The sequence below is a fragment of the Ahaetulla prasina genome, chromosome 2 (genome assembly GCF_028640845.1).
Source record: "Ahaetulla prasina isolate Xishuangbanna chromosome 2, ASM2864084v1, whole genome shotgun sequence".
Classification (NCBI taxonomy): domain Eukaryota; kingdom Metazoa; phylum Chordata; class Lepidosauria; order Squamata; family Colubridae; genus Ahaetulla; species Ahaetulla prasina.
This window is the reverse complement of record NC_080540.1, coordinates 127,879,454-127,900,669: the sequence shown is the minus strand read 5'-3', so window position 1 is coordinate 127,900,669 and position 21,216 is coordinate 127,879,454. Positions and strand designations below refer to the sequence as shown.

The window sequence follows — 21,216 nt, the reverse complement described above, 5'->3', positions numbered from 1 at the left end:
TAAACATCTTAAAATAATTATCTGCTATGAACATTTCCTTCACCCCCTTTATTATTCCATTCATATCTATAATTCTGGTGATTAAAAAGTTAAAAATACACAAGTGTAGGTTCTCTCTGACAAATATCAATTCTTTTCAGAAACAGTTTCCACGTTTACGCAGCAATTAAGTCCCGCTGAATTCAACAAGACATCCTTTATGCACCATCAGAATAGAGCTGGAAGGGAACTTGGAGGTCTTCTAGTCCAAAGGTCTTCAACCTTGGCCACTTTAAGCCTGGTGGACTTCAACTCCCAGAATTCCCCAGCCTGCAAAGCTGGCTGGGGAATTCTGGGACTTGAAGTCCACCAGGCTTAAAGTGGCCAAGGTTGGAGACCCCTGTTCTAGTCCAATCCTCTGCTCAGGCAAGAGACCCTATCATTTCAGACTGGTGGCTGTCCAGTCTCTTCTTAAAAACCTCCAGTGATGAAGCAGTCACAACTTCTGAAGGCAAGCTCTTCCACTAGTGAATTGTCCTCACTGTTAGGAAGTTTCTCCTCACTTCCAGGTTGTTTCTCTCCTTGATCAGTTTCCATCCACTGTTTCTTGTCATGCCTTCTGGTGCTTTGGAAAATAAATTGACCCCCCTCCTCTTTGTGGTCACATAATTACTCCCAGTTCCTTTCCCACCACTTTAATGATGGAAGCCCAAACCGTACAAAATACAACCCGCCAGAGGGTTTTTAGCCAGAGTGCTAAGGACCCTCCTCACTTTTGAGGTGTTATCTTGTCCCCAAACTCTTCATCTCCACGACCCCTTCGTTGAATCTTCGGATTGTTTATTGACCGCCAAACATTCTATATATTTTAAAAAAAAACCTGAGGAATTGCTTTTTTAACCAAGAGCACTACGAATAACCATAGCAATAATAAAGGGTAATAGCCCCATCAATCTTTCGGGGTCGATCCTGAAGCTTAGAGCCGACACAATCCCCATAGAGACTGGGGAGTGGGGTGGGTTGGGTTAAGCCCCTCACCTCTCTCGGTGCCCAACCTACCAAGCGGGGTTAATGTCGGTAAGATCAGCCGAAGAAAGAGACCGCTCTCTACCTAACCCGCCTTGAGATCCCGGAGGTTACAAAATCTGACGAGCAAGCCGAGCCACCCCTCTCTGGATGTCTCCCACCCACCCCCGGGAAGGGATCTGCCCGGTAAGAGAGCCTGTGGCCGGCTCTGCGGCTTTCGACTGCCGCCGTTTCCCCGCCACCCACCCACCCACCCACCTTCCCCCGCCGCAGCCTCCTCATTTAGACTCTTCTCCGAGCCTTCCCGCTCACCTTGCAGCCCGCCGGGTTCAGTGGGAAGGTCTCGCAGTAGTTGTGGCGAGTCCAGTCGAGGGAGTCCTTGAGCTCGGGGCGCGCGCTCCGCTTAGCCTCACGGATGCGCTTCTTGCTTTTGTGGTTCATGCTCCCCACGCGGCTCTTTGCCTTACCCCGCCCGACTCTTCCGGCTACGGATTCCGAGACGGCACCCTCCCGAACAACAGCGCCCCGTCGCTTCCAGAAATTTCACCACCGCGCCGACTCAGCCGCCGCAGCGCGGCCTCGACGCCACCCGCCACGCGTGGGTTCAACCTCCGCTTCCTCCCATTGGCTGGCGGCGCCGGGGGTGGGGGGTGGGGCCTCGCCGACGGGACAGCTCTCATTGGGTCTTTCGAGCAGCGGAAATAGAGGCGGGCGGCGGCAGAGTGGAGGAGGAAGCGCTTCGGCGCCATCTTGGGACGTCACGCCCCACCGAGAGGCGTCGTTGTTGCGCAACGCGAAGGGCGGGGTAGTGGTGGTGGAGCGCGCTCTTAGCAAGGCGGTGATTTGCGAGGTGGGTGGGTGGGTTGCTTTATACCCCAGGAAGGCCCAGTGAAGAAGGGGGGGGGGATAAACGCTGAAACGAGATCGGATTGTTGCAGTGGCTGCACTTGGGTGAAAGCTGCCCATTGGGCACTTTTTCAAACAATGAGATTTCGGTTCACCTTCCTAGGAATTTGGATGGGTTCGACCCGACGCATATTTAACATAGAAATTTGCGAGATTTAATCCCAAACTCGTGTCCATAAAAGGCAGCTTGACTGTCATATTGGACTTTTATTTCGGATTAGCAGCCCACATGAAAGGCCGGTAGTTTCCAAACTGCACAGGGAAGCTCATTCATAGGGAGGCGCAGTTTGATAATGGATATCGGTGTAGATTTTTTTTTTTTAAAAACAGAGGTTTATTGGTCTAACGGGACTTTGATCCTTAAAGGAATATATGACACTCACATTACACTAGATGCAATAACTCCACAAGTGGCCCCAATGGATTGCTCTGTAAAGAGTCCCAAATCCTTCCGGGGAAAGCTCGAGTGATACCAGGCGAAATTAAGCTCTATTGGCATTTCTCCATAGGATCAATTAGCCTGCAAGAATAAACCGTCTGTCTTCAGTGGGAGAGAAGTAAAAACAGCCTGGCTACTCAAGAGAAAACAAAAATAAAACTGGGAAAGGGAGGTAACTGTTAAGTGCCATTCTTTAGAATAGAATAGAATAGAATTTTTATTGGCCAAGTGTGATTGGACACACAAGGAATTTGCTTTGGTGCATATGCTCTCAGTGTACATAAAAGAAAAAGAAAGAAAGTGTGTGTGTGTGTGTGTGTGTGTGTGTGTGTGTGTGTGTGTGTGTGTGTGTATATATATATATATATATATATATATATATATATATATATATATATATATATATATGTATGTCTTTGGTTATTCGGGTTTTCTCCCGCGTAAAATTGGAAGTGTCTTGGCGACGTTTCGACGAAGTCTCATTCGTCATCTTCAGGCTTCAGCTTCATGCTTCTGGGAGCAATGTGTGATTGCAGCTGTTTCTTCCTTTTTAACTGCTAGTGGGGGTTTGAACTGATTGGGTGGGAGCTTGGCTGTGCTCTGATTGGATGGGGTTTTTTTTGTGCTCTGATTGGCTGGGGGTGTGTCCTGTTTGGGTGGGGGCTTGGTTGTGCTCAGACTAGTCTGAGTTGCAGGGGGCTTTGAGCTGGTGAGCTGCACTGCTGCTTTTTGGCTTCGTGTTCGTGGTCGTGCTACATCTTCGTAGTGGGTGTCAGTCTGCTGCATGTATGGATTGGAGGGGTTTGAAATGGCTAATGTTGCAGCTGCGGTCTGGCTTCTGGTCCTATATATATGTAGGTCTTTGGTTATTCGGGTTTTCTCCCGCGTAAAATTGGAAGTGTCTTGGCGACGTCTTGACGAAGTCTCATTTGTCATCTTCAGGCTTCAGCTTTGTGCTTCTGGGAGCAATGTGTGATTGCAGCTGTTTCTTCCTTTTTTTTTTCTCCAGCTGCAATCACACATTGCTCCCAGAAGCACAAAGCTGAAGCCTGAAGATGACGAATGAGATTTCGTCAAAACGTCGCCAAGACACTTCCAATTTTACGCGGGAGAAAACCCGAATAACCAAAGACCTACATACAAACACCCGCGAAAACCTCAGAAAACAAATATATACATATACATATATATAGGTCTTTGGTTGTTCGGGTTTTCTCCCGTGTAAAATTGGAAGTGTCTTGGCAACGTTTCGACGAAGTCTCATTCGTCATCTTCAGGCTTCAGCTTCGTGCTTCTGGGAGCAACTTCGTCGAAACGTCGCCAAGACACTTCCAATTTTACACGGGAGAAAACCCGAACAACCAAAGACCTATATACAAACACCCGTGAAAACCTCAGAAAACAAATACATATATATATATATATACACACACCTTCATCAAAGGTACAACATTTACAACACAAATGATGGTCATAGGTTGCAATTTAACCATTAGTGATAGCAACAAAAAGTTACAGTCATACAGTCAAAAGTGGAAAGAGATTGGTGATGAAAACGATGAGAAGATTAATAGTAGTATAGATTTAGTAAATAGTTTGACATTGTTGAGGGAATTGTTAAGCAGAGTGATGGCCTTTCGGGAAAAAACTCTTCTTGTATCTAGTTGTTCTTGTCTGGGTTTTCATAATTTCCCCTCTTCCTAGAAATGGACATGATTGGCTGCCTCGTCCAGAGACATGCTGGAAAAGCCTGACTGCCGGATGACCAATCCGGCCCTATTGATCCTTTCACAAAACTCGGCATGTGCGAGATAGCATCCAACTTGACTGTGAAGGAATACCGGTTTGGAAAGGATCTGGAAAAGGGAGACGGGGATGAGCGGCTCCGGGAGTTGGTGGTACTGATTCCTGAGGTACCATTTTTATGATTATGGTTTGTCACGCAGTCAGCCAATATGCTCAGATTGGATTTGGTGTGATCCACCTATTAGAGTTCTTTTTTTTTATTCAAAAAGTTTTACAAAATTCCCCCCCCCTTCCCCCCCTCTCCCCCTCCCTTCACAACCCCCCTCCCCCCCCCCGACTTCCCGGAACGAACACAAGGTATAGTTAAAAATAAAACAAACATATGCTAAAAAAATTTCATCCCAACTTAATTATACCCCTACAATCATCAATTCCTAACTTCCCCCGAAAACAATCAAAAATAATACATCATAATCATTCAAAAACAGTCTGATAACTCTTAGTCTGATATCTACGTTGAATATAGTCAATCCATTTTTTCCATTCCTTTAAGTATCTTTCTTGCGTATTGTCTTTCAAAAAGGCTGATATCTTCGCCATCTCAGCCAAATTGGCAACCTTCAATATCCATTCTTCTATTGTAGGTACTTCTTTTTTCTTCCAGTATTGTCCTATTAGTAATCTTGCTGCTGTTATTAGATTTAAAATCAATTTAGTCTCAATTACTGTACAATCCGTAATAATTCCATCTTAAAGAGTCAGTTGAAACAAAGAAAAAAAAAGTTTCTCTTTTTAAAAGGGTAGAAGTCAGGAAATCAAAAATACTTGCAATCCAATAGTTGTTCACTCGTGCTCATTCCGTCTGCTTATAGAGATCCATAAAGATAAGACAATTAGCAGAGATGGACACTTTCTTCTTTTCCTGCTTTCCTCGACCCTCAGGGCTCTGTTTAATAAAAAACAAAGCCCCTGGGGAGGTCTACCACTCCCCCGCAGCTCTTATCTCACCCTTTCATCCAGGGAGAGAGATTAAAGCCGGCTTTTCCTGGCTTTTCCGATGTTCAGTATGGAGCCCCTTAATTAGGAACTCAGCGAAGAAGGTGGCGCCAACGGAAGCCCCCACCTATTAGAGTTCTTATCTGCTGAATGAGAATCAGAGTTTTCAACTTCAGGACTTTGGAAGATTTTTATTATTATTATTTTATTTTTATTTTTTTATTATTTAGATTTTTATACCGCCCTTCTCCCGAAGGACTCAGGGCGGTGTACAGCCAGATTAAAAAACAGTACAATATACAAATTAAAACAAAATTAAAATAACATATTCTATAAATGGCCGAAAATTTAAAACCGTCAAATTTGACCCATAAAATTCATAAAAATACCCCAATTAAAATTATTAAAATTCAAAAAGTTTAAAAAATTAAGCCAGTCCCGCTTGAATAAACAAGTGCATTTTCAATTCACGGCGAAAGGTCCGAAGGTCAGGTAATTGACGCAAACCAGGGGGAAGTTCGTTCCAGAGGGTAGGTGCTCCAACAGAGAAGGCCCTTCCTCTGGGGGCCGCCAGCCGACATTGCTTGGCGGATGGCACCCTGAGAAGACCCTCTCTGTGTGAGCGTATGGGTCGGTGGGAGGCATAAGGTAACAGCAGGCGCTCCCGTAAGTACCCGGGCCCTAAGCCATGGAGCGCTTTAAAGGTGGTAACCAACACCTTGAAGCGCACCCGAAAGACCACAGGTAGCCAGTGCAGACTGCGCAGGAGCGGTGTTACACGGAGCAACGTGTGGCTCCCTCAATCACCCGCGCAGTTGCATTCTGAACTAACTGAAGCCTCCGAGTGCACTTCAGGGCTAGCCCCATGTAGAGAGCATTGCAATAATCCAGACGAGAAGTGACAAGAGCATGAGTGACCGTGCATAAGGCATCCCGGTCAAGGAAGGGGCGCAACTGGCGAACCAGGCGGACCTGGTAAAAAGCTCTCCTGGAGACGGCCGCCAAATGGTCTTCAAACGACAGCCGTCCATCCAGGAGAACACCCAAGTTGCGCACCCTTTCTGTTGGGGCCAATGACTCACCCCCAACAGTCAGCTGCGGTTGCAGCTGACTGTACTGGGGTGCCGGCATCCACAGCCACTCCGTCTTGGAGGGATTGAGCTTGAGTCTGTTTCTCCCCATCCAGACCCGTACGGCTTCCAGGCACCGGGATAGCACTTCGACAGCTTCGTTGGGGTGGCCCGGGGTGGAAAAGTACAGCTGCGTATCGTCAGCATACAGCTGGTAACTCACCCCAAAGCCACTGATGACCTCGCCCAATGGCTTCGTATAGATGTTGAACAGGAGAGGCGAGAGAATCGACCCCTGAGACACCCCACAAGAAAGGCGCCTCGCGGTTGATCTCTGCCCTCCTGTCAACACCGTCTGCGACCGGTCAGAGAGATAGGACGAGAACCACCGATAAACGGTGCCTCCCACTCCCAAACCCTCCAACCGGTGCAGCAGGATACCATGGTCGATGGTATCAAAAGCCGCTGAGAGATCTAACAGGACCAGGGCAGAGGAACAACCCCTATCCCTGGCCCTCCAGAGGTCATCCACCAACGCGACCAAAGCTGTCTCCGTACTATATTCAGACCGGAAGCCGGACTGGAACGGGTCTAGATAGACAGCTTCATCCAGGTACCGGGGAAGCTGCCATGCCACCACACTCTCTACAACCTTTGCCACAAAGCGAAGGTTGGAGACTGGACGATAATTTCCCAAAATAGCTGGGTCCAGAGAAGGCTTCTTGAGGAGGGGTCTCACCACCGCCTCTTTCAAGGCGGCGGGGAAAACCCCTTCCAACAATGAAGCATTTATAATTCCCCGGAGCCAGCCTCGTGTCACTTCCTGAGTGGCCAGCACCAGCCAGAAGGGACACGGGTCCAGTAAACATGTAGTGGCATGTAACCTCCCCAGTAATTAAGAAGATAATCTTTCTGGAAGATAAAGATAACCTTTGCATTTCACAGAAATTGCTCTTGACTAATTTCAAAATACTTTTCTTTTTCTAAGAACAGATGCTGCACTGAAAATTGGTTTAAGATAAGTTTGATAGGCATTGTTTCTTTTGGTTTCCATCCTACAACTTTTCTAAAGTGGGTTCATGTTCCAGTGAGGTTTTGGTTTTTCAATCTAGTTTGATGAAGAGCTTAAATTTAAACTTAAATTGTTTATTTCTGCAAGTGAAATGGCAAATTTAAAAAATTATGGACTATTATATTTCAAATACAAATCTGACAATAGAAACGGTTAGTATGGTACCCTATATGTTTCTTCAATATAAAGCTTTTAGAATGCAATGAGGCATATTTTCAAGTGATCATTTAGGGTTGCAGATTTATGAGTATTTCAAAGTTTTGATATAATTAATTATACTGATCACTTTCCCATGTTTATCACTGGTTAGTGGTCTGATAAATCCTGAAGTGATTCCAGGCTTATTTTGATAACCTTTATTTGTGAATTACTGATCAACAAATCAATGAATGAAGAATGTTTTCGGTAATGGATATAACTCTTTCTTAAAGAATTTAAAAATTCTTAATGCTCAAATTTATTTTTTGTCTACACAATTATGTCATATTTCAGTGATAGGCCTAATTGAGTTAAATATTCACATTTTGACATTTGACAGTTGACTTTTTTAACAAGATAGAAAATACGTGCCAGTTCATGTGCAGGAAACAATGCATCTATGATGCTGTCTTAAATGCTTTTTTATTTGACTTCCTGACTTTTAATCCCTGAATATAACAGATGTTTCTATAACCATTGCTTTTTTTCTTTCGAAATTAGCTGTAAGTACTGAGAGCAGAAGGCTTATCTCAGTAAATACATTTAAACTCATTATGTTGACCACTGCAATATGTCAGTTCCACAATTTGTATTAAAACAGGCATTCTTGTTAACTACATGTTATTCTCCCTAAATTAAATCTAATCTATCATAAAGTCATATTCTGAACTGGTATCTGTGTTTTTAAGCCTTGAGTAAGATTAGGCAAAAAGATTTAATTTGATTCTAAGTAGAAGTGGTTAAGAAGTTTAGTGTACATTTCTTTGTCAATTGTTAGGCATACACACACATACAAAACAGTAACTTTGGTGCCCTTTTTGGGTGAATCTGTAAGCATTCACTAAGATTTAAAGGAGGAATTACATCTGTCTGCTTATATTTGGATTTTATTTTATTTCATTGTACTTACATATGTAGCTGCGTAGTCACAATTGAGCCTGAAAAGATTGATTACAAAATGCATGTGTTCTAATGAATATTTTTTTCTATAGATATCTAGTAGAAAATATACAGCATATTCATTATCCAAATATATTATGGGTGGATTTTAGCTTTCTCCTTGACCTGTGATTTGTATGATTTTTGTAAGATTGTATGACTTGTATGATTTTATAAACTACCTAAAGACTTAAGAAAACAGGAAAAAGTTATATTTAATTTAAATATCTTTAAAATTCATTTAATGCTATCTTATTTTGCAATGCAAACTTTTTTTTAGGTTCTTGATCCTCAGTATGGTATGTATGTTTGGCCTTGCGCGGTGGTTTTGGCCGAATATATCTGGTTTCATAGAAGACTTGTCTGTGGCAAAAGAATACTAGAGGTAAATGTCACATTATTTTCATTCAGGTATCATGGAATTAGGGACGCGGTGGCTCAGGGGCTAGGACGTTGAACTTGTTGATCGAAAGGTCGGCAGCTTGGCGGTTCGAATCCCTAGTGCTGCCGTGTAACGGGGTGAGCTCCTGTTACTTGTCCCAGCTTTTGCCAACCTAGCCGTTTCGAAAGCATGTAAAAATACAAGTAGAAAAACAAACAAACAAATAAAGGTAACAGTATTCCGTGCGCAATGAGCACCGCCCCCTAGAGTCGGCAACGACTAGCAGGTATGTGCGAGGGAACCTTTACCTTTATCATGAAATTAGAGCCTTAAACAGGAAATACAAAGGTGGTAATCCTTGTTTAGCAACCACAAATGAACTGGCAACGTGGTCAATAAGCAAAGCAGTTACTAAGTGAAATTGCACTTCTACTTTCCTTTGTTTTACAGATCTATAAAGTTCCTAAATGCAAGAACTGGTCACAAAGTTATTGCTGTTGTAACAATTACTGTGAGACAAGTCACTTAATGAGGACTACCTGCAGTTGCAGTGTGAAATTTTCCTCCCAGCGTGTCATTTCTTGGGGGGGTGGGGAAAGAGAGACCTGGTTTCTGTTCTTAGGGTAAAGATATGTTACCCAGGATGGAGGACTACTGACTCATAAATTTTTTATGAATTTGAACACTATTTTAGGCAAGCCAATTTTCTGCAAAAAGACCAGATAGTTTTTGTGTTACAAATACTGAAGAAATCCCAGAATATATTTTAGTCATTCGTGAGTGTGCATATATAGGTAGTCCTCAATTTATACAACTGGGACCAAAATTTCAGTCACTAAGCAAAGTGGTCATTCTTGAGTCATTACCTGACCAAACCTGATTTTACAACCATTTTTACAGCCATTGTTAAGCAAATCACCATGGTTAAGTGAATTATAGGGTCATTAAGCAAATTCCTCCATTGATTTTGCTTGTCAGATCAGAAGTTGCAAACGTGTGACCACAGGAGGTTGCAACTATTATGATCTTGTGACCACCCATTTGCTCCATACCTTCATAAATGCAAGCCAGTTGCTAACAGCCCAAAATGCTTGACTAGGGTAGTGCAGTCACTTTTTTAACTCCTTCCCTTGGAGTGCTATAGGGCGATGTATACCAAAAAAGTAGACGGGACAGTTTTTTTCCTCATGGCATCACTCTTTATTCTCCCTTTTATTAGTATTATTATTATTCTATTACTTTGCATGTAGAGTGCTTCTGCACCGGAGACAAATTTAGGAGAAACTACAGTATCCTATACCTACCAGTGTATATAAGTATACAAAACATTTGTATGTTTCAAAATAGGCATAATGAAGGGCAATCTTATCTGTGTGTTCTGTGATTGGAATCCAGTTTTTTTAAGAAACTTCTTCAATTTAAATTGGACACAAATTACTTTCCAATGCAATTAAGGCATGGAGAATCCATTTCTGTTGTCCAGCTATCACTTTCTAAGGTAATGGGTATAAAGTTCAAAACATGGGAATCTGAAAATACTCAGATATGTGCCTCAAATTTGTAATTTCTGTTATTTTAGAACTGACCAAACGTTAAGTGGCTGTTGATTAGTTATTTAAACATTAAATTTGGTGTGTCCATCTCAACCATGGAGTTAATCCATTTAATCCATTTCCACATTCCTCTCTGTTCAGATGCTGATCCTAAATGGCTTGGATAGATTAAATTTAGGTATCAAATATGAATTTGCATTTTCTATCACAAGTTTTTCTTTCGAATAAAGCAATTTTGACATCTCTTATTATTCACTAGCAGGCAATTAGTTATTTTTGGTTGTCTTTTACATTTTTTAAGAATGCAAACCTTTTGATAAAAAGTATCAAAAACTTGGTAGCCAATTGTCAATTCTAACAAATGAAGGTTAATGGGGAATTAATTTGAATACATTCTGTGGAAGTGTTTTGTATCACAATTGCTGTCACAAATTAGGTTTTATTCTGTTCAGATTGGAGCAGGTGTAAGCCTACCTGGAATAGTGGCAGCAAAATGTGGAGCACAAGTAATATTATCAGATAATGCAGAGTTCTCTGGGTGTTTGGACAACTGCCGAAGAAGCTGCCAGATGAATAATCTCTCTGGGATATGTGTCATAGGACTTACCTGGGGTCACGTATCACCCTGTTTATTGACCTTAGCCCCAGTTGACCTTATTTTGGGAGCTGATGTATTTTTTGAACCAGAAGGCAAGTAGTCACTTAATATTCATTTTTGGAACTATTCTAAGTATGTGAATAATGGCCGTGAAAAAATTGTTTTTTGTAAACTCAAAACTTTGCAAGTCCTACTTACTCTAACTACTAAACTAATGGGGAAACAAAGTGCTTGGTGTTACAGGTTATTCAATTCTAAAAGGATGAAAAGATTTTATTACAAATCTTTGTGCTGTTATAACTTCAATTGCTTTTTTATTCAAGGATTTACAGCATAAGTTATGTGTCCCGTTACTACTGGTAAAATTTGACAAATGGGATAACGTACAATTCAAATTTTAGGAAGCCAATACTTGTTTACTCTGCTTTTTTAGTTATATAGTGTGCACATACTTTCCTCCATTTATCCCATAATAGCCTATCTGACTTCAAGTCCCCAATGAGCTGAAGATGGAGCTTCAGTGAATTATTTCAAATATTTTAATTCAGCATTTTTACCATGACACCAAGCTAGTTTCTAAAGCCATAGAAAGATGATGGAAAATGCCATTTTATCATCTCTGACTATGCTGGAGTTAAGATGGTAAAAGTAAATATCTGGCAGACATCAGGATTAATAATCCCTTATTTTGATAATCAATAGTTGCTGGATAATTTTTTAAAGTGCTTGTTTATGATGGTACTTTCAGGTTCCTGTTATTTTAGATAAACTGTAAAAGCTTTGTAATTAAAAAAAGCCTTGCCTCTCTCATATATATATATATATATATATATATATATATATATATATATATATATATATATATATAAATTTTCAAACTGAGATGCATTTGAAAACTCCTTTTGAATGCAGTTAATTCAGAGTAATAAACAAGTGTTACAGGGTTAAGGAAGACTAACTGAAAGGCTGATTACAATAAAATAAGTCAGAAATCACAGAATTGAAGAAATGTAAAAGAAATATATAATTTAATTATTTCTAATCATAGCAAAATAAATGTTAACATTTGGTTTTTTAGACTTTGAAGATGTTGTAAGTACAGTGCACTGTTTAATGGAAAGGAACCCTCATGCCCAATTTTGGACTACTTACCAAGTCAGAAGGTATATACTCATTCTCCCATTGATTTCATATTTATGTACTTTGGCACTAAAAGCAGCTCATTCAAAATGTCTCAAGTTGCTCACTATTAATTTTTTTAAATTTTCAGTTTCTGAGTGCTATTGACAATCCAAACTTGTCCCAAAACTTTTAAAATTTGCTTTTCCCCCCCAGTGCCAACTGGTCTATTGAAGGATTACTATATAAATGGGAGATGGAAAGCACATATGTGCCATTGCAGTCATTTGAAGCCAACAAGGAACAACTTGCAGGATCTTCTCTTCCAGGGATGCACACTATTCAAATGATGGTTATCAGTAAAAAAAAATAAAAATAAAGGACTGAAAACTTAAAAACATTCCTAATGGATTTTAATGAAAATGTATCAATTGCTTGTTTGATAGTTCCATATTACCTGATCACCATTGCATACAAATCAAGTTTCTCAGGATTTTTTAAAAGTAATTTTATTCATTGTTCATGCCGACATGAATTCTCCTGCATGTTTCCTTTGAATTAAGGATATATACACATTTCACAGGAATACCAAAAATGTGACTTGAGCCTACAATGTTTTAAAAATTATTTAATTTTAAAAATTAAAAATTTATCTAGGCGTTAAGTCCCATTAACTAGGACCTATAGGAATGAATTTGCTGGATGAATTTTACTTAAATTGCAAACTAATATGATCTGTCCTAGTCTAACAGACAAAACTGACTCAAACCATCAGTTTTAAAAAAAACCCTGAACACCAAAAAAGTGTTGCTTTTATTAAACTACAGACACAGTGGTTATAATACAGAATGTTTTTAAGAGATACTCCAAATCAGTACTTAAAAGGAATGAATCAAATGCTTTAACATTACATTTTCATATGCAAGTTCACATATGTAGATGGTCTAATTTACCATTCTGGAAAAATAAGGTGTGTATATCACCAGCTAGATGTGCTCACTGTATGCTCCATTATTTTAATGCAAGGCCCGGGTGACTGGAAGTGCAGTTGTCAGGCAATTACAATTAACCGGACAGCCATTTGTTTCTGCACGACAAGGCATCTTTACAGGAGCAATCAGGAGAAAACAGGAAACAGCCAAGCACTCTGCACTGCAACACGCCACCTTAACAGCTAACCAGCATTACTCAACTGCTACACAACTGCGCCTAGTGCACAAAAATACATAAGAGAAGAGATTAGAATTTTGTCTGATAAAAACAAACCTTTCAAATTAATTTGTCAGCTGTAAAGTTTAATGTTTGACTTGAAGTATTTGCATATGTGCTTGAATTTTAAAAATTCAAAATTGGGAGAACAAAGGCAAGAATTGAACATCTGGACAGCATAAAGCTTTTCAGCATACTATAGCTGCATATTTAATATTAAACTTGAGGCTGCATGTTAATTATCAGTTTAATTTGCAAACAAGTCAGCACTATATAAACAAAAATAAAGTTTTTACCTCAAATATCCAAGCCAATAATGATATCTGTAGTCGTTCACATCACTAAATTACAAGAAATTTGAATAATAGCAACAAAATGGCACATAAAAGTAAAAGTCTGCCATTTGAGGCTCAAAAACAAAGTAAAAAGTTAGACAAAGTGTTACAAAATAACCTTTTCAACAGCCTGTTGCTTGTGCAGGAATCTCTCCAAAGGACTGGCAATTCAGATGATCATTTCTCCTCCAAAGGCATCCTTTATGTAGATTTCTCATCCATTTTCAGTATCTAAATTTGAAAAAGATAATGCTTAGGGATTCCTTGTATGCATTCTATTATTTATGGATACTTTTAAATACCTACTTGTATTGACGTTTTAAACACGTTTCCAAGCAAGTACAATATCTCCCTCCCACTACTGCATTGATACCAATGTAGCCATGAGTTTTGGAAAATTTGTCAGATCTCTGCACTAACCACATCACGTTGTTTATCAACAACCACCCCTAATCCAAATCCAACCTTAACTATGCTTTTATTCTTATTCAAAGCCTTGATGTGTTATTAGTCATTATCCTTAACAGTTCTAGGCCCCCTTCATTTGAAAAATACAGGACTAAACAATTTGAGGGAGGTTAAAGACACACTATCCATTTTCCCACCCAGCATATTCTCATAAGCCCACAATTGCACCAAGGATGCTGGTTTCCACCAACTTTTGCATTTCACTTCTATAAGTGTTTGCTGCTCTTGAGAACTGTATCCACAGAACAGATTTTTAACAGGATAGTGTATCTTTAACATTTAAAGACAAACCTGCTCCAATACACGCCCACAGAAACTGGTCCCTGGAGGATCAGCCAAATCAGTTAAAATCTGCAATACTGGCCAATATTCTTTAAGCAAACAGGAGACCGCAGCTTTAAAGGGGAAAATGCAGATGTTGGATAAGAACAGTAAGAAAATAGTCAATTCAGAAATAGGTTGCGTCTCAAACAATAGATATTAAAAAGCAAGCTATTAATTGCAACAAAACATGAAGATGCCTTTTATTAGCTGTAAATTAAAACACCCTTTTCAGATATGAACATGCCCCATTTTCTTACTCCAGAATGCTTAAGATCCCAGTGCCTACTAATTTCCTACAATAAAGCATGCAGGTTCAGGAGAATACCTGATACTTTACCGTTTTTCTTAAGATGACACAGCACCTTCCTCTTCAGGAGATTTAGGAGGGCTCTTAGAACGGGATCTCGATTTCGATTCCCTCTTCGAGATAGGTGGAGGACTTCTGGATTTGGACCTGGATCTTGATCGGGAACGAGATCTGGACACCGACGAAGACTTGGACTTCGACCTCCTGGCCGATCTGGACTTCGAAGTGGAACGAGAGCGGGATCGCGTGCGGGACCTCGATTTGGAACGGCTGTAGCGCGATCTGCTACGAGATCGGGATCGGCTCCTGCTTCGGGATCGGCTGCGACGCCTCCTCCTGGGACTGGGTGGGAGAGAGAAAGAGACGGGCGGTTGGAAAGCATCCAGGAAGTCGAGCACTATCTTTCGGGCGTTCGCTCAGAGCCAACGGCTGAGGCCACCCGCCGCCCACTCAGGATCACGTGGCTCTCCCTTTCCCGCCGACCTCCCCCCTCCCCCCCAGTACGCTAACGAATTAGCCAGGGCCTTTTTATACCTCTCTTATGCCACAGATCCCGTTTAAATACATTTTTAGCAAGAACCGGCCTTTCTTTTGCCCGATGGGCCTTCTTCTCCCCCCCCATCTCACCTTCTGCTGCGACGTCCATAACCGCCGCTTCCATACCGGCGCGGAGGGGGGCCACGTCGGCTGTGGTGCGAATCCGGAGGTCGGCCGTAACGGGCCATCTGGACCCGCAATTCGCGCCCATCGAGCACTGCTCCGTCCATGGCGTCCATTGCGTCCTCCGCGTCGCGCTTGTCGTGGAAACGCACGAATGCGAACCCGCGACTCTCCTTGGTGTAGCGATCGCGGGGAATGTAGACATCCCCCACGCGGCCGTACTTCTCGAAGACGCGGCGGAGTGTGTCCGGAGAAGTACGGTATGTCAGGTTGTCCACCTTCAGGGAGGTCATGCCTTCTACGTCCGGCGGCGGGCGCCCGTAACTCATAGCGGCGGGCGCAAAAAGACGGAAAGAAGCGGACCGACCTAACTATCCCTAAAGGTTATAGAGACGGTTGCTGTGTTGGGCTCGCGTTACTACAGCCTGGCCGTCGAGTCAACAGCGAGGCGTGCAGACCAGAGCTTACTCACAAGCCACCATCTCCGACCGCTGCCACGAGCAAGTGAACGAGGTGCCGCCCTTCCTCAAGTATTTAAGCGCCACAAAATGGCCGCCGATGGCCCGGAAGTAGTTCTGCATTCTACCCACACCCCTCCGTTATACCCATAGTCATTCGAATTTAAATTCGATTTTTGTTGCTCCAAAGGGAAAAGGCGATATTAAAAGGCACTGATGAGGGAAACTGGCATCCACCCAAACAAACAAAGGGAAAATAAACTCTTTATCGACTGCGAAAGCTCATCTGCCCCTTAGTACGGAAACCCGGAAGCGATTGTTTAAGCTTCTCACGCGGAAGGCTACAGCGCGTTAATTCCCCTTCCAAATAACAATTTTGGAAAAGGTATAACTGCCTTTGCTCGTTATAATTTAGTCGGCCTGTCGGATTTTAACAGACCGTTAAGTGTTTGGCGTCGTATACACTTGTTAAAAGACAAGAAGCTTAAGTCTTTAAAATGGCGGCCAAGCCTGCGAAGAAGCTCACTAACAATACGCGGGAGCGCGCACGTAACGTGCCACATGGTCGCGCGAAAGGAAGCCAGCGAAGATGGAAGGCGAGGCCAAGGGGGAGGGGTGGTTGAGAGGTACGAGTTGAGGCTGCTTTCTTTGCTGTGCCTTCACGCTGAATGGGAGCCGGGTCGGCGGAGGGAGGGAGGGAGGGAGGACTTTTTTTCAAGGGCAGAGTAGTTAATGGATGCTCTTGAAGTTTGGGGCAGCGATTCTGACTGTTGAAGGTTATTAGGTGTAGGAAAATGAAACAATAACCACAGTAGTAGTAGCACCATGTTAAGATTTTCAAAGTCCATTATCAGGCCTGACTATCAGCCAACCTCTGTGGGTCAGGGAAACTTATTTAAAACGAGAGAAAAAAAGGACATTGTGTTGTACAGTACTTTGCACTACTCCAAGGATAAGTACCATACTATGCAATGTTTTTTGAGATATAAAAAGATAGCAAGCTGACTGTCTTGTTTTATTTATTTATTTTATTTTATTTATTTTGTCACAACTATATAAGTGTCATACAAAAAAATTATATGGTATATAACCATATATATGAGTAAATATTAGGAGGTATAAGCATATATATATATATATATATACATATAGGAAGAAGAAAAGAAAAACAATAGGACAGGAATGGTAGGCACGTTTGTGCTCTTATGCACGCATGCCCCTTATGGTCCTCTTAGGAATGGGGTGAGGTCAATAATAGAAAGTTTTTGGTTAAAGTTTTTAGGATTATGGGAAGAGACCACAGAGTCAGGTAAAGTGTTCCAAGCACTTACGATTCTGTTACAGAAGTCATATTTTCTGCAATCTAGATTAAAGCGGTTAACATTAAGTTTAAATCTATTGGTTGCTCTTGTATTATTGCAATTAAAGCTGAAGTAGTCTTTAACAGGAAGGACATTACAGTAGATGATTCTATGAGTTAAGCTTAGGTCTTGTTGAAGGCGACGGATTTTGTTTTCTATGTAAACTACTGTAGGAAGTTAGCACCCACCCCCCTCCTAGAAGAATGAAATATTTTAGAAAATATTTAAAAAGGCAGAATATATTTCCCTGGATGAGAAATGGAGAAACATGTTTTAAAGACAAAGCCGCTTCCTGACTCCCCCCACCTTTGTCAATGGGTCAGAGACAGAAACTCACTCCCCCCACCTTTGTCAATGGGCCATCATCTGCAACATAATAGGACCCACCTAGCAACAGAAACTCACCACATGACACCTGGGAAGATTACATCAGCCAGCAAGGCTAGCTAAGACCCCCACCCCCTGGGAGTCTGACAACCAATCAGGATACTCTTCCTGTGCCCCAGAAAGTTCAAAGCTCAGAAAAAGCATAAAGCTAGGGAGCACACAGGATCTCATTCCTTTTTCTGTTCAGGAACTAAAGCCATGTGATCCTGACGACCATTAAACCATCTTTCCAAGCAGCCTCTATGTTTCCAGTGTCTTTTTCCCCACTTGGAACTGAACCCAGATGGATATTTCTTCCAACAATACAAAACAGTTTGCCCTTCTAGGTGGTTTTTTTCCCCAAAAAACAATTGCCCCGTTTAAATCCCAAGGTGGGTTGGTCTTTCCACCCCAAGACTTGCTGGTGTCAGTTGCTGTGGGCCAACTCTTAACAAAAATGTATCTCAGAAGTTGGGGCCTGAGCTTTTATTCTATCTTCAGCCTGGAGGATAGTTTCTCCTCTTAATCTCCTGTCCTTTGCTGTGTGGCATTAGCAACACAAATGGCCTCTTTTATCCCTCTTTTTGAACCAATGGTCCTGTCTATCCAAAATGTGAATTTTGCTGTCTTGGAAAGAGTGACTTTGTCTTTCAAATGCAGATGAACTGCTGAATCTTGTCCTGATCTCCATCTGCATTTGAGAGACAAAGGTCAGGACCAACAGACTACTACTGGTACAACTACATGGAATTAGCATAGCACATAAGCCAACTAAAGCCCTTCAGAACACACAAAGCAAACCAAAAAACCCAGCAACCCCAGAGGAAATAACAGGAGTCATCTCATTGTATCTACAACATACAATATAATGACTGCAATAACTGATATGTAGAACAAACAGGCTGAAGACTAGCAGAACACATCCATGATCACCAACTGGCAGAAGACATGATGAAAACTTTAATTTCACAACATATAGACAGACTTAACCATAGTTTCAATTGGGAAAATGTGACCATCCTAGACCAAACTATGTCCAAAAATGCCAGGGAAATTCTAGAAGCCTGGCACTGACAAATTAGCCATCAATAGACAGACATCAACAGACTGCAAAAGAGGCAAGCAATCAGTCAAAAAGAACCAAGTACCTCTCCACCAGCAATTGGAACCTAGATCAGTATAGATTAACTCCAAGACCAGCAATCAGGAAATCAATACTCTAATCAAGAAACTGACAAAAAAAAGCCAAGAGCCCAACCAAAGAATCTCTAAGACCACCCCCACCAAAACTGACAGGGCAAGCCATTAGAATATAATTTAATAGCAAACCACTCCTTATTAGTACTGATGATGTTACCTAATGGAAACATCTGCAAGAAAAAAACAAACTCAGAGAGCAACAAGCACCCCTTAATATATATATTTTGCGCACTCTCTCTTTTTACCTTCATATATAGTATGTGTTGTTTGTAGCCATCAAAATGGTATCACCATATGTGAGTTGATTGATGTTTCTCAGCAATTTTATTTCCAGTTTCTAGTTCTTTTATCCAATATTTCATATATTTTTCAGCCTTGATTTACTTCTCTATGAGTTTGGAATCATTAAATGACTTCTGTTCTAACTGTACCTTCCTGTTCATTTTTAAAAAGAAATTCCAAAGATCAAAAGCTTTTGTATAATTAAACCAAAAATAAATGTCTTTTTCATTATCCATGGATGTTAACATTATGATCTCTGTTGCCTGCCTCTTGATTTTAACTTGCATATATAGCAACTCTAAATATTGAAATCTGGATTGTTAAATATTGATTATTGGCTTTCCTGAATGTGAGAAGTGCAATTACTTGCTAGTCTGAGCATTTTTTAGCAATTCTCTTCTTTTTTTCCTATTGGAATATAAATAAATTATTTCTAATCCTTTGGCCACAAAATTGAGATTACATGTTTACTGCTACACTAAACTAATGTGGTGATTAGAATTAAATTAGTCAAAATATTTGTGCAGATATTTAGTGAATTAAATCATTTTTTAAAGTCAGAGCAAAGTAAGATATTTGAAAATAGTATTTAATGAATTTTTCTGAGTGAATACTGGGAAGTGTTTGATGAATTAATAAAACAACAAATATTACTTATGTAATAATTATGAACTAGAATAGAAGAAATGCATTAAAATGCATTTACCTAGGCTGATGCACAGGTAATAGTCTCCTGTCTGTAAATCTGAATCAAAGTATATTCTTATTCAACATTGTCACCAAATTTATTTTATTTATTTTTATTTATTTGTTTTGTGGGAGATATAATTTTATTTGAACCAATGTTTAGTTCAAAAGTTGTTAAAGTAATTTCTAATTCAGTGGGAGAGTACAGCAATTTTGCACATTTTCCAAGCAACTAAACATGAAAAATTTATAATCCATAATATACAAAGTAAATGAGCTAAAAGTCTGTGTTTATTTTCTTGAAAATACCTCATACTATGTTCAGTATAACTTCTTTAATACATATTTCAGATTAAAAACAGTAGGAGATACTCATAATACTGGGAAAGCTGCCCTTATTTTGATTTTAGTGTACAGACTAATAGTCCTTGATCTATGACCATGACAGAAGCCAGATTTCCCATGGTAAGTCATGATGGTTTTAAGTTGACCGGCCCCAATTTTATGACTTTATGGCAGTTATTAAGTGAACATTGCAATTCTTAAATGGATTCAGCGGTTGTTAAGTGAATCCATGTATTCCTATGAATTTTTTTTTTTTGCCGGAAACTGACTAAAAAAGCTGAAAACTGGCAAAAAAGTTATAAATTGTGATCACAAGACTATAGAATGTTGCAACTAATTGTAAATGTGAGCTGGTTTATTTATTTATATTTTCTATTTCTTAATCTCCTATCTCCCTTAGAGGTTACCAATTACCCAAATGTACTTGTGACAATGAGTATGTACATGTGCAGCCATCAGAACTCTGGAACTAGATTGTAAGCAAGGTTTTTTTGGGTGTGTATGTCGTAATTTAGAATAGTTGCTAAGTGTCAGGCCCTAGCCCAAAGAGGATACAGTGAGATGCAATAAAGTCCAATACTTTATTTGCTTATATCTAGTGGAAAGAATCTTACCATTTAAAGCTATAACTTTTAATCTGTTATATATATTACAAGAGATTCTAGGGTGTGAATATCCTGAACCTCTCCCCCTCTCACCCATTCCAGCTCAGAACTTTGCAGTCTGTTCATCTGGGCCTCTCTCTGGGAAAACTCTGTGCTGCCAACCCCCACCCCCACCCCGATTTCTCCAGATGCACATTCAATACTGAATAGAATAGAATAGAATAGAATAGAATAGAATAGAATAGAATAGAATAGAATTGAATTTTTTATTGGCCAAGTGTGATTGGACACACAAGGAATTTGTCTTGGTGCATCTAATCTATCTATCAAATCTAATCTAATCAAATCTAGCATTTGGATCAAATCTAATCAAATCTAATCTAATCAAATCTAGCATTTGGATGTGAAAATTAGATGAGGGAAACCACAAATGCATTAATATAAGTGGATTTAGTTCTCATGAGGTTTGCCTTATATACTACAATTATATATTTATCTAGGATGATGCCATTTTTCTTGAACTGCATTACACATTTTAATGACTATGATAGTAACATTTTGATTTGGTGGGTTACATTCATTCTAT

General features: G+C 40.5%; 3 protein-coding genes across 11 annotated transcripts in view; 1 reads left to right on the top strand and 2 right to left on the bottom strand.

Moving 5' to 3' along the window:
- Nucleotides 1–1,610, bottom strand: part of JMJD6 (jumonji domain containing 6, arginine demethylase and lysine hydroxylase) — a 92,477-nt gene extending 90,867 nt beyond the window's left edge. The window contains 1 exon segment of the mRNA XM_058170524.1: nt 1,318–1,610. Coding sequence (XP_058026507.1) covers nt 1,318–1,446 — 129 coding nt within the window. The 5' untranslated portion in view covers nt 1,447–1,610.
- A 103-nt stretch (nt 1,611–1,713) lies between these two features.
- On the top strand, nt 1,714–12,403 carry METTL23 (methyltransferase 23, arginine). 2 transcript variants are annotated; one of them, XM_058170518.1, is made up of 6 exons: nt 1,714–1,855; nt 4,055–4,263; nt 8,652–8,756; nt 10,759–10,996; nt 11,983–12,067; nt 12,240–12,403. In XM_058170518.1, exons 2-6 carry the CDS (start codon nt 4,153–4,155, stop codon nt 12,394–12,396), a joined length of 696 nt encoding a protein of 231 aa, XP_058026501.1. In that variant the 5' UTR covers nt 1,714–1,855; nt 4,055–4,152; the 3' UTR covers nt 12,397–12,403. The 2 variants fall into 2 exon arrangements, with proteins under 2 accessions (XP_058026501.1, XP_058026502.1); XM_058170519.1 differs by lacking the exon at nt 1,714–1,855 and adding an exon at nt 1,921–2,522.
- On the bottom strand, nt 11,911–15,842 carry SRSF2 (serine and arginine rich splicing factor 2). Of its 8 annotated transcripts, XR_009153600.1 has the most exons (5): nt 15,294–15,842; nt 14,697–15,008; nt 14,327–14,430; nt 13,686–13,798; nt 11,911–13,232 (listed from the first exon to the last, which is right to left on the bottom strand). XR_009153600.1 is itself a non-coding variant. In XM_058170523.1 (3 exons), the coding sequence occupies exons 1-2, from the start codon at nt 15,653–15,655 to the stop codon at nt 14,705–14,707; spliced, it is 666 nt and encodes a 221-aa protein (XP_058026506.1). In that variant the 5' UTR covers nt 15,656–15,842; the 3' UTR covers nt 11,911–13,798; nt 14,685–14,704. The 8 variants fall into 8 exon arrangements, 3 of the variants coding, with proteins under 3 accessions (XP_058026506.1, XP_058026505.1, XP_058026503.1); XR_009153599.1 differs by lacking the exon at nt 14,327–14,430 and having other exon boundaries at nt 14,685–15,008; XR_009153598.1 differs by having other exon boundaries at nt 13,686–14,430.
- Nucleotides 15,843–21,216: the final 5,374 nt, after the last annotated feature.

Bases quoted from the DNA above. Each gene is read 5' to 3' on its own strand.
- METTL23 (XM_058170518.1), top strand. From the start codon at position 4,153: ATGTGCGAGATAGCATCCAACTTGACTGTGAAGGAATACCGGTTTGGA. The intron at 10,997-11,982 runs GCAAGTAGTCAC...TTGGTTTTTTAG, and splicing joins TGTATTTTTTGAACCAGAAG to ACTTTGAAGATGTTGTAAGT. The intron at 12,068-12,239 runs GTATATACTCAT...TTTCCCCCCCAG, and splicing joins ACTACTTACCAAGTCAGAAG to TGCCAACTGGTCTATTGAAG.
- SRSF2 (XM_058170523.1), bottom strand. From the start codon at position 15,655: ATGAGTTACGGGCGCCCGCCGCCGGACGTAGAAGGCATGACCTCCCTG. The intron at 15,009-15,293 runs GTGAGATGGGGG...TCTCCCACCCAG, and splicing joins TATGGACGTCGCAGCAGAAG to TCCCAGGAGGAGGCGTCGCA.